We start from the raw sequence: 11,707 nt of genomic DNA on the forward strand, positions 1-11,707 counted from the left end.
GGTGTGTTGAGGCAAGTTGGAGCTAAACTCTGCAGGACACCGGCCCTCCAGGACCGAGTTTGGGCAGCCCTGATATAGACACACACTATGCTTTTGAATGACAAATCTGACTCTTGTTCTGTCTTGGCTCATGAATGAAGGCAACAGAAGTGAAAGTGAATGAGCTGGAGTTCAATGCTCAGTTTGTGACCCGAATGATCCCTAAGCTGGAGTGGAGTGCATTGATCCAGGCAGCAGGATGGGTGAGTGAAGATAATGTGTTTCATGTCATTTCAATGATATTTCATAAGGAGGGTGAATTTGTACAGCTTTCCAGTAAGTACTGTTTAAAAAGGAGGTTTTTGTCTGTGCATGATACATCAGTATCGGCTGATATTAACATGTCTCCCATTGCATTAAACTGGTGGATTGAGGGATACTCATGAATTGTTTTTAACAGCTTGGACAGTCTCAAGACCTGCCCAGCACTCTCATACCAGACTATGAAAATGATGAGGAGTTCCTGCGTAAAGTTCACAGAATTCTTCTGGAGGTGAGACAAATCAGATGACTTATAGAGAGTATTTAATGTTTTTTTTTTTTTTTTTTTAATAGTTTAGTCATTTCCTATGGACCCTTTTCACATGTTCGGGGTTCTCAGAAGCAGAAGTCTATAAGAAATACCTTTTTTGAGTTCCCATTTGCCCCAAAAGCAAAAAAAATAAATCCAGTATAGCGTTTCTGTGACTTTCCAAAAGAGAGAAAAAGATTGATTACATTGGTCAGAAGCAAGTAAGATGTCAAATTTGAACTTTAGTTAGTTCTAATAGCGGTGTTCTCTTTCCTCATAGGTTGAGGTTATAGAGGGATGTTTACAGTGTCCTGAATCTGGCAGAGAGTTCCCAATCTCCAAAGGTGTTCCCAACATGTTACTCAATGAAGACGAGTAGATCAAGCTGCTACACGTGTCCCAGAAGAAAATTATATTGAATATCAGACCCACATTTTTGGGGTGGTGTTTTATTCAAAGGATAATGGAGAGAAACGTAAGACCATAATTCAAAAGTTATGCTGATTTATACAGTCATGTTCAACTACTGTCTCCAAACATGTGGTTGCTTTGCATTTGGTTGCTATGAGAATTTACTTTTTTGTTGTTTCTGTCATTGTATATTGTGCTTTGTAAAATATGAAATAAATTTGTATTGATTAAGTTGGGCTTTAGTAGATTCTTTTTTCTGTACAAATCGCCTTCGGTTACTTGTTGGTGCGGCCTGCAAATAATAATGACAACAATTACTTTTTTTTTTTTAATAATAATAATAATACATAATAATAATATGTGTGTGTGCATGTGTATTATTTATTCATTTATTTCAGTTGTTTATGTCTCTTCTGTTATATTATCTGTGTTATCTGATATGTCCCTAAATTGAGATTTTAGGCCTAAATAATGTGTTTTTTATTCATATTTTAACAGGTGTCATGTTTTTGTGGATGTAAAGAGGTTAACCACTAGGTTAAAGATTAACTGCACACACACACACACACATACATATATATATATATATATATATATATATATTAGTGCTGTCAAATATATATATACACAGTACACACTCATATTATGTAAACAAACATTTATTTTGGATGCGATTAATCGCTTGACAGCACTAATATATATATATATATATATGTGTGTGTGTATATACTGTATATATATATACACACCTTTTATTGTTTTTTTTATTACTATTTAGGTTCATTAATTTTATTTTAGTTCAGTTTTTATTTCGAGAAATTTTAGTTCTTTAACTAACTTAACGTACTTAACTTATTTCAGTTGTCAAGTTAACATTTCAGTTTTACATTTAGTCAGTTTTTCATCTAATATTTATAGTTTATTTTATTTCAGCTATATTTAATTAACAGTAAGGTTTTTAATAGTTATTTACAATAATAACCCAGTACTTAAGGTCATAAAGCTGCTGTAGTCTCATTATATTTGTCAGTGTAAGCATTGTCTTCCTGTAGTCAGTGCGCTTGTCTGAGATTATCTAGGTCAACTGTAGTAGCGTCTTGGAACAAACTCTGCCAAGGACTTATTCATATCACACAGAAACCTCTGGGAGCAAGATGACGTGGCAAGGCAGCAGCTATATTTAGTTTGAGGGAGGTTAAAAGAAAAAAACGGGATAAACTGTTTTCAAGCTCTCTATATTTAAATCTTATATTGCAATACCGCAACGAACCACCAGAGCGGCCCTGCGGCCTTTCATCCGCCCGCGGCCGCCTGATGGCGCTCGAGGCTCCGCATCCACGTCAGATTATTCCACGTTTTCTCCGATTCAGAACCCGAGATCAAACGCTGAATTCATGTTTAAACAAGAAAATAGCCGTTCTTTGGGAATGGTTTCAGCCCTTGAAAAATTCCAGCCCTTTGGTGTCTCTTTTTGGTTCCTAATATCTCATTTCTTCAAGGCTTTTGGTGTGTCGTATACCTTCTGCCTTCTCTTGAAGTTAAATTACAGCCTTCTTGGCCAAACTATAATAATGTCATAATGGAGAGGTGGAGAGAGCAGCTATAAAGCTGTTTTTGAAAGATTAACGATCGTGTAGATGGTGAACTGTAATTAACAATGAGAAGAAAGATAGGGAGTGGAAGTAAAGTAAGGAAGGGTGTACAACATGAAAGGATGGGAAAGCTAGATTGAGGCCTTGGATATCTATCATTTCTCTCCAGGAAACAAAATGGAAGGTGAAATTAATATCCAGTAAATCTATTTTAAATGTGTCCAGTGGGTCTTTTTTTTAAACAGGTCTGTTAAATGCATGAGGGAAATATTGGATTAGAAAAGCACATTGTCTTATTTCCAAGGTAAACAAATTAAGAAACAGTCAGTCAGTAACTTCAGCCTGCTGTGGTGGATATGTGACTGTTTGTAAAGATTTTTGTTAAATATCAGGCTGCTGCTTGGAAACACGGTTGCCAAGGAAAGATTCCAAAAAAGTGTCACCATTGTTATGCAATGATGCCATCTGGAAAAGTCTGTGAGAAATACTAACATAATATTTAACAGGAAAACTGCTAATAGACTTCTGCAGCTTTGTTCTGGTGACTTTTTATGATCTGATTAAAAGGCTGACTAACATTTTTGCCGACCAAATCAAAGTCAGTTTGGCATAACCTACATGCACTGAAATGGAAATTCATGATATTTATGAAAATATTAAATTGATGATAAAGTTGAAAGATGATAAAGATGTGCATACCTTAATTGTATTCAGTGTGCAAAATATTAAAACTTTTCATGTGTAGAGCCCTTGACTTGAATCATTAAATAATCTTTATAAGAACTTGACAGAAGGAGAAGATTTCTCCTTTTTATCATTGTAGACATCCTATTTAGTCCTTGTAGTTTTCTATGCTTCTCTTGTCCTTCCTTCTCCCTCTCTCTCTCTCCCTCTCTCTCTCCCTCCCTTTCTCCCACACACAGCTGCTGTATGCTTTTTTTTTCTTCCTTTCAAACTTCAGAAAACTTTAGGGACTTGTTTTGTTGAAGAGATGTTTTTGGTAGCTCTGAAAGCCAAAGAGGTTTGTGTTTTTAATTATTGTAGAGTAGTTAAATTCACACCTTCAAAGACTTTCTTTGACGTTTGACGTTTTTGTTGATGGTCTTGTCGTTTTTTTCCCCCCTCTCTCCTTTTAAATGGATTACTCTTCGCAAAAGATGTATTCTGGTAGGCCAAACCTAGACTAGAATTTTTTCATTTTGTTTATATTGAATCCAGTTCAACTCTATGAGACAGTCAGTCTTTGTCATGGGATAATTTTATTTCCCTAAAGCAACTTCAAGGGCTTGATTGAACATTTGGATGGCAGGTCTGCATCTGGACTCGAGGCTGTAAGAAAAGAGAATAAAATCTGACCTGATCTCTTATAGCTATCATGGGAAAGGAGCTGGAGAGTCACTTTAAAAGAACGTACTAGCGGTCCTCACTAAAGCTCCAAGACAAACCACAAGAATTCAAAGCAGCACTTGGAGTTTCTCTCTGAATCATTGGATACCAGACGAGCATGAGGAACTTTTCCGTTTATTACCTTACCGGTAAATACTTAAAACCCGGGGAAGCATGATGGAAAGGCTGTGTTTATAGATTCCATACGGATTCATACTATTATTATCTGTAATAATGGACCCTTGTATTATGCTTGTCATCACAACATGCAAAGAAATCTGGCCAATATTTAACATTTGTTTTACCTTGAGTAGCTCAGGCAGGGTGTGAATTACGGAGGGTTTTTGGCGAGGGTTTGAACCATAAAAAAAAGTCCAAACGAACGGTTGGGGGTCTTAGAAAGTGCTTTTACTAAACTGTTTCAAGTTCAACATATTACATAATTTTCCAAAAAACAACAACATTACAAACATTTAAGTGATCCCAACGCCTAGCTATAACGTCGAAAAACACGCTCACAAACAGAAAAATTCGTAGCCCGAGGTGGTTACTATAGCAACGGTACGCTGTGCGACCGTTCTCCGCTTTGGTTTAGCGACAAAACATAAAACTAGGTAGGCTACTTGTTTCTCACTTTATTGTATATTTATTTTACTAAAAGATTACAAATACACTTTTTAAAGTATTTAAGACGGTTCGTTTTGCTAACCGTTAGGGACGCCAAAATACGTAAGACGTACGTTTGCGCCTCGAAAATTACCTTTAGGAAAAAACGGATCTCTTGGATATCAGTACTTGGAATTCACACATCGAGCTCAACTAATGTCCTCTTCTTTCTTGACTGTTTTTTTTTTCTTTTTTAACCCTAAATAGACTACAATAGTACATAAATGACATGTCAGGCAGTGTATGAGGAGGTATAAGCTTGTATCTGACAGCAGAGCGGCTCATTCACCTGGTGAACACAGAGCGCCAGCAGCGCAGCCTACGCACTTTGGGTTTGTCCCATTGCAAGAGACGCGCTCAGTGCGCGCCCTCCCCGACGACATCCAGCGGACCGGGCGTTATAGAGGAGCGCAGCCGAGCCTCTCATCTGTCAATCAACCATGTGGTTCATCAATCTAACTTTGCTCGTTCTCAAACTGTCTGTGTCTGCGGAGGGATTCTCCACGTGCCAATCCTACAACTTGGACGACCACAAATCTAAAAGGATCGAGGCGGTGCGCGGACAGATTTTGAGCAAGCTGCGCATCCGGAGTCCTCCGGATCCCGAAGCCAGCCCGCCACCGGAGTTGGTACCGGTGGAGGTGATGTTACTTTACAACAGCACGAAGGAGCTGCTGAAGGAGCGCGCGCGCCAGGCCGAATCCGCGTGCGAGCGGGAGAGCAGCGAGGAGGACTATTACGCCAAAGAGGTGCAGCGGATCAATATGATGCCACTGCGCACAGATACGAGTGAGTGATATGGAGTTTTAGCTGATATGGTTGCCCATTCAAAGAATGCACTGTGATTCTGGATGTGTAGGCTAATTAAACCTAATTCTAGTGCAAAATATAGCTTGCCCATATTAAAATTGGTTGTGCGTGTGAGGAAAAAAAAAATGAAAGAAGATGATGATTAGATTGTTTGTTTAAAAATATCTGACAATGTTAAAGCAATCTCATGGAACTTTTAAAAAACATGGCTGGGTTGTATTTCACCCACGAAATATTAGGAATTTTATTTTGCTTAATGAATAAATAAATAAATGTCAACCGACATATGACCAATATGATGCACATTATTTTTTATGGCTGATAGCTGATATGCAATATTTTCAGTTTTGGTTTATTTCTGCTTTCTAACACAATAATAACATGATGATTAATATTGCCTATTGTATTATTATATTCTCATTATAGTAGGATTTATTAGACCAATATTGTCTTTTTATGACCGATGATGCACATTATTTTTATGCCCGATAACCGATATGCAATATTTTCAGTTTTTGTTTATTTCTGCTTTTTAACACAATAAAATGATTCATATTGCATATTGTATCATTAAATTCTATTCATAGTAGTATTTATTAGACCAATATTGGCTTTTTATGAACGATAACCAATATGCAATATTTTAATTTCTGCTTTTTAACACGATAATAACAGCATGATTATTAGATAACCACAACAAAAATATAATGTATGGGCAATTGTAATACCATTGTATTTCAGAAAAATAGTTTTGCAATCTAAATTGTCACAAACTTATTTTCGTCTTTGTTTTTAATACATTTAGTTATTTTATTTATTTATTTGTTTGTTGAATACCCTTTTTGGTGCTTTTCTTTAGAGAAATATGTGCCCTAAAAAAGAAGAGTGTAAGTTGTAATGTATGAATATCAGTATAATATCAAACAGATCACTGGTCTGTCTCTATTATTTATTGTTTTGTATTATGGTATAAAATACAACTATAATGCAATTTTTCTAATCTGCATAAATCACGTATTGCCAAACTAATAAACCTTTGAAAATAATGGCAATTACTAAAAAAGTACAGTGTCAGTAGTAAGTCAAATGTGCTTAATTTTCCATTACAAAAATGTCACAATAAAAAGCCGTTGTTGTTGTCCTAAAAAAAAGTCTGCCTCATGCAAAAATAATTATTGGTTTTCTTTTGATTTTTGGGTGAAATATGACATGCTTCTGTGACATTCCCTTATATACATAGTTTATATACAATAAAGGTATCAGATTTGAAAAATGTACAGTGTTGAAAATATCCCTGAGGCATATATTTGACCTAACAACTATTATATATAGTGTACCTATAATATACAATTTTGTTGCTAATAATAAGGCAGCTTGAGTTCAGTGAGGCCTCTGAGAAGCTGAAAGGGGTTAGTCATTACATCTGCTGCTTTGGCACCAAGGCAAGTTTTATTTCCTTGAGGTTGACCCTCTGAAAACCACGCACAGACCACAAAGTGTAAATAAGGCCAAAGTGAATCCTGCTTTTGTTCTACAGACTCAATCAACCCGGTTTCTCAGAGCCCGTACTTCAAGATAGTGGGCTTCGACGTCACCAACGTGGAGCGAAATTCCAGTACTTTGGTCAAAGCAGAATTTCGCATCTTCAGAGCGCCAAACCCACAGGCGCGCACCACAGAGCAGCGTGTGGAAATATACCAGGTGAGAGAATCGCATGTGGTTTTTCCAGACAAAAGGCTTGGGTCGTTCCAAAGATGAGCAGCGAGTGGCGGGTTTGATTCCTCACATATTTTTTCATGCTGTACAGTGCAAGAAATAGACCAGCAGATGAATGAATGGGTAAGACAAATAAGCTTGTGGTTTTTTCCCTTCACACCCACAGATTCTCAAATCTGACGACGTGACAGCACCGTCTCAGAGGTACATCGACTCCAGAACAGTTGAGCCTCGAGCCAAGGGGGCGTGGCTTTCTGTCGACGTCACTGAGACTGTGAAGGAGTGGATGGCGTTCAGAGGTCAGTGAGTTCATCTGGAGGTTTGAACATATATTTACTGCTCGATGAAGCAGAAGAGCAAGTCAAATGAGAAGTATTTCCTTCTCTAAGAAAAATAATCTTTCTCTCTTTTAGAGAGGAATCTCGGACTCAAGATCAGCGTTCACTGTCCCTGCTGTACATTCGTCCCTTCCACAAACAATATCGTCCCTAACAAGAGTGAAGAGTTGGAAGCCAGATTTGCAGGTCATTTTCTCATCAATCTACATTTGAATGAAAACAAGAAAGGCAATCAAGTGGTAGAAAATTAAAAACCTTTTAATAAATATGGGCTAAATCGTTAAAAAGTCAATGTTTTGACTTTTAACAGCCTTTCTCAGTATCCAAATCCATTGTGTGTGTAACAGTTTAGTACTTACAATTAATGCAAAAACAGGTAACACTTTATTTTAAGGTGTCCTTGTTACACAGGTTACATGTACTTACTATTATAATTATGTATAAATGTATAATTACACTGTAACAAGGACACCTTAAAATAAAGTGTTAACCAGAACAGCTGGTTAACAAGTGAGAATGGCTACAAACATTCAACTCAAACAACAACAAAGCATCCTAACATGTCAGAGAATAGTAAAAATAAATACTTAATTAATTAAATAATTTTAAAAATACGATATATATAAAAAAATACGATATATATACACACACACACAAAGTTTTTTTTTTTACGTGTATAGTGCCCCTCAAAAGTATTTGGATGCTTAATTTACACTTTAAAAAGTATGAATATCATTGCATTAGATAATAAAATATCAAACAAGATATCAAAATATCAAATAAGCACAAGCACATTTTCAAGCAAAATATTGAAATATTTTCATGGCAACACAACACTGCAAACATAGAGTTAACTTTAATACTTTTAAAACAGTGACGTTTTGGCCAACTTCAATGCCTTCACCAGACATCCTAAAGAAAGTTTAAAACAGTAAAAATACTGTTCCGAATGAAGACAAAAAGTGCACTTTCCTAGTTGTCAAATGTTAGTGGAACATTGTTAATGTCATAGGAAACTCATCGCATCATTTGTTGTCATTGATATTTTGGATCGATTCTTTCCCAGGCATTGATGACGACCTTATAAAGCAGAACAGAAGACCAGGCATGACTAAAGGACAGATTGAATTCAGCACAAAAACTCCCCATTTGATACTCACCCTGCTGCCCACCGACCGTCTGGACAATCCCACCAAGAAAAACCGCAAGAAGAGATCAGCAGCAGACACATCCATATGCTCACGGTACAGAGAGAAAGAGTGCTGGAGTGTGTGTGTGTAGCATGTCCCTGGAATACTAGATTTTTTTACTGAGAATCAGATATTTTTGTATAATCTTAACTGTATGTTCCTGCCAACACACATTTGAAAAGCTAGATTGTGACAAAATGAATGCTAGTATAAAAACAGATGCAAAAAGCTAATATAAATGGCTCTGATGGATTTCAGTATTATGCATAATATAAAGTATTTTGTCAAGTTACCTTTATTTATATAGCACTTTATACAATACTGTTAATACGTTAAGCAGAAAAATAACAGAATCAATTATGCAAATTTCATCAAATATGAGACAAATCCAAATTCTGCTGTAAAGCAGCTCTAATAAGACAATAGTGTCATTATGCAGCTCAAGTCAGTTCAGTGTTGATTCAGTTCAGTTCAATTACTGCGTAAAGTTCATCAATTATAAAACAAGTCCAATTCAACTATAAGAAGCTCTATGGAATACAGTAGTGTCCAGTGTTGGGGGTAACGCATTACAAGTAACGCGAGTTACGTAATCAGATTACTTTTTTCTTTTTTAATTTACGCCAGTTACTTTGTTTTCCCATTTATTGACTGACAAGTCTCTTGTCCCCATATTGGGAGAAATCGGAAGTGCAGAGGAGTTGTGTGCGCTGTGTGAACATGATGTTACTGTAGTTCTAGACTAAATGTGAATGTGCATTAATTCATCCCACTCACAAAAAACACGCAATATTGTAATGCATTACTTTTATAAGTAACTTTCCCCAACACTGGTAGTGCCATTATTCAGCTCTCATCCGATTTCATGCAAAAACACTGCATGAAAACCAATCAGGAACCAACAGAGACACTCAGAGCTGGATGAGATTGATCCCAATGCGTGTGCTTGTAAAATAGTAGTCTAGATTATATTGCATCACACACCCACAGAACGCTTGCAGCGACTCGCCCAGGGAGTGTCACGTCTGATATGCAGTCTGCATCTTGTCTGTCCTGGGAGTAAATGCTCTTTTAAATTGTATTTGTTCTGTGGAGTGGTTTCCTCTCTGCTAAGCAACATAGAAATGGTCACATTTAAATCAAATCTGAATTTGTTGCTGGAGTCAAAACTGGACAGCAATTATTTAAGGGTTAGTCCACCATCCATCATTTGTTCATATAATTTACAGTGTTGTTCCAAACTGACATTATTTCTTCCATGGAGCACAAACGGTGAATTATGTATTAATTTTTTTAAGTATATAGAATTCTAGAATTAAGAATATAGAGTTGTTATTGTTAACTAAAACTAATTGTTAATTGAAATCAAAGTGAAATAAAATAAAATATAAATATTAGATCCAAAACGTAAACATATTTCAGTTAGTTTCGTTTAGTTGAAGCACTAAAATTGGAAATAACTGGAAATAAAATGAAAAACTAAAACTGAAATAAAAAATAAAACTATGTAGTTATACTTAAAAAATTAAAATGACAAAAGCACATAGTACAATTAAATTTCAGTCTGTTGGTCTTATAAAAACACTCATTTTTAGGTAAACTATTTTTTAAACACAGCATGATGCATTGAAACCAATAATTTTCCCTCCTCCAGGACTGATCAGGGCTGCTGTCTGAGGTCTCTGTATATCGATTTTCGTCGGGACTTGAACTGGAAGTGGATCCACGAGCCAAAAGGATACAAAGCTAATTTCTGTGCGGGGAACTGTCCTTACCTATGGAGCGCAGACAACCACTACAACATGGTAAATATTGATCAGACTGAGTATGTTTGAAGGTTGGATCAGGACTGCCAGCTAAAAACAATTACACCGCCCTGCATCATGTTTGCTGAATGAAATCCAGTGCTGGTTGCTGGTTACAAAAATAGTGTCTGTTTTGCTTCAGCACATCACACTTTCTCACATAATCTGATATGCGTTTTGTAGCATTTTTGCAGTCAACAGTCATTTGTAAGGTGAACAAGTCTTATATTATACCATAATCGTCAGAAAAACTGCAACAAAGACATGATTCCTTTCTTTATTTCTTTCTCTAAACTAGATTACAATTCTCAGTGCATTTTCACATGTACGATTCTTCTCGATGCTTCTCTTTGTCATTAAAACTGAAAGGCATTGACATTTGTATGCTTGTATGTGCAGTGTTCTAGAGTTCACTCTAAAATGTTGCATTTAGATGTTGTTTTCTGTGTCTGCTTAAAGTGTTTCTCTTGTCTGTCTTCCTTTTAGATTATCCCGCTGTATAATAAAATGAATCCAGAAGCATCAGCATCTCCGTGTTGTGTTCCTCAGGACCTGGAGCCCCTCACCATCGTTTATTTCCTAGGCCGAACCCCCCGTGTGGAACAGCTCTCCAACATGGTGGTCCGGTCCTGCAAGTGCCGTTGATGCAGTGGAGAGAGAAGACGGAGAACAGAAAACAGGTGGATCAGAGGAGAGCAAACTAACATCTCAATGAACGGCATCTTAAAGGGAAACTGCACCCAAAAATCAAAACTGTCCTCATTTACTCACCCTCATGTCGTTCCAAAATTGTATGCATTTCTTTCTTCTGACAAACACCAAATATTCTGAAGAATGTTGGGAACCAAACCATTGACTTCCATTGTGACACTGAGACATTTCACAAAATGTCATCTTTTATGGTCAACAGAAGAAAGAAATGAATCTTTATTTTTGGGTGAAACATACCTACAAACTTGTGGTAGGAGGAATAGCGTATAATCATACATCAAGCATCTTCAATACAGGAGCGATAACTGTCTCCTGCATTGGTAATAGTCTAATAAATAAGCTTGTTGACTAATATCTCCTCGCATTTTCAGTATCGCAACAGTGACACACAAAATACACGCCAGCAGTACATCTTTTTTAGATTTTGTATTAAGTTTACTGTAGATCGGTTTATATTTTTGCAAGTGTAAATAGTTTTGGTGATGTTTATATGTGTTTATTTGCTAAATACAATAAATTTTGATTAGATAAT

The 11,707-nt window shown here is 36.4% G+C and overlaps 2 protein-coding genes across 2 annotated transcripts; both read left to right on the forward strand.

Annotated features, from left to right (window-relative positions):
• Positions 1-71: 71 nt before the first annotated feature.
• On the forward strand, positions 72-1,163 carry LOC107758501 (multifunctional methyltransferase subunit TRM112-like protein). The gene is made up of 3 exons (XM_016576240.1): positions 72-242; positions 440-532; positions 831-1,163. Exons 1-3 carry the CDS (start codon positions 135-137, stop codon positions 927-929), a joined length of 300 nt encoding a protein of 99 aa, XP_016431726.1. The 5' UTR covers positions 72-134; the 3' UTR covers positions 930-1,163.
• A 3,574-nt stretch (positions 1,164-4,737) lies between these two features.
• On the forward strand, positions 4,738-11,236 carry tgfb5 (transforming growth factor, beta 5). Its single transcript, XM_016576241.1, has 7 exons — positions 4,738-5,394; positions 6,953-7,116; positions 7,298-7,430; positions 7,545-7,655; positions 8,536-8,713; positions 10,314-10,464; positions 10,951-11,236. Exons 1-7 carry the CDS (start codon positions 5,046-5,048, stop codon positions 11,107-11,109), a joined length of 1,245 nt encoding a protein of 414 aa, XP_016431727.1. The 5' UTR covers positions 4,738-5,045; the 3' UTR covers positions 11,110-11,236.
• The last annotated feature ends 471 nt before the right edge of the window (positions 11,237-11,707 follow it).

This window comes from Sinocyclocheilus rhinocerous, unplaced genomic scaffold (genome assembly GCF_001515625.1).
Source record: "Sinocyclocheilus rhinocerous isolate Xijiao unplaced genomic scaffold, SAMN03320098_v1.1 scaffold474, whole genome shotgun sequence".
Taxonomy (NCBI): Eukaryota; Metazoa; Chordata; class Actinopteri; order Cypriniformes; family Cyprinidae; genus Sinocyclocheilus; species Sinocyclocheilus rhinocerous.

Coding starts and splice junctions, on each gene's coding strand:
- LOC107758501 (XM_016576240.1), top strand. CDS start 135: ATGAAGGCAACAGAAGTGAAAGTGAATGAGCTGGAGTTCAATGCTCAG. Junction 243..439: donor TGATCCAGGCAGCAGGATGG/GTGAGTGAAGAT, acceptor TGTTTTTAACAG/CTTGGACAGTCTCAAGACCT. Junction 533..830: donor TTCACAGAATTCTTCTGGAG/GTGAGACAAATC, acceptor CTTTCCTCATAG/GTTGAGGTTATAGAGGGATG.
- tgfb5 (XM_016576241.1), top strand. CDS start 5,046: ATGTGGTTCATCAATCTAACTTTGCTCGTTCTCAAACTGTCTGTGTCT. Junction 7,117..7,297: donor AGCGTGTGGAAATATACCAG/GTGAGAGAATCG, acceptor TCACACCCACAG/ATTCTCAAATCTGACGACGT. Junction 7,431..7,544: donor GGAGTGGATGGCGTTCAGAG/GTCAGTGAGTTC, acceptor TCTCTCTTTTAG/AGAGGAATCTCGGACTCAAG.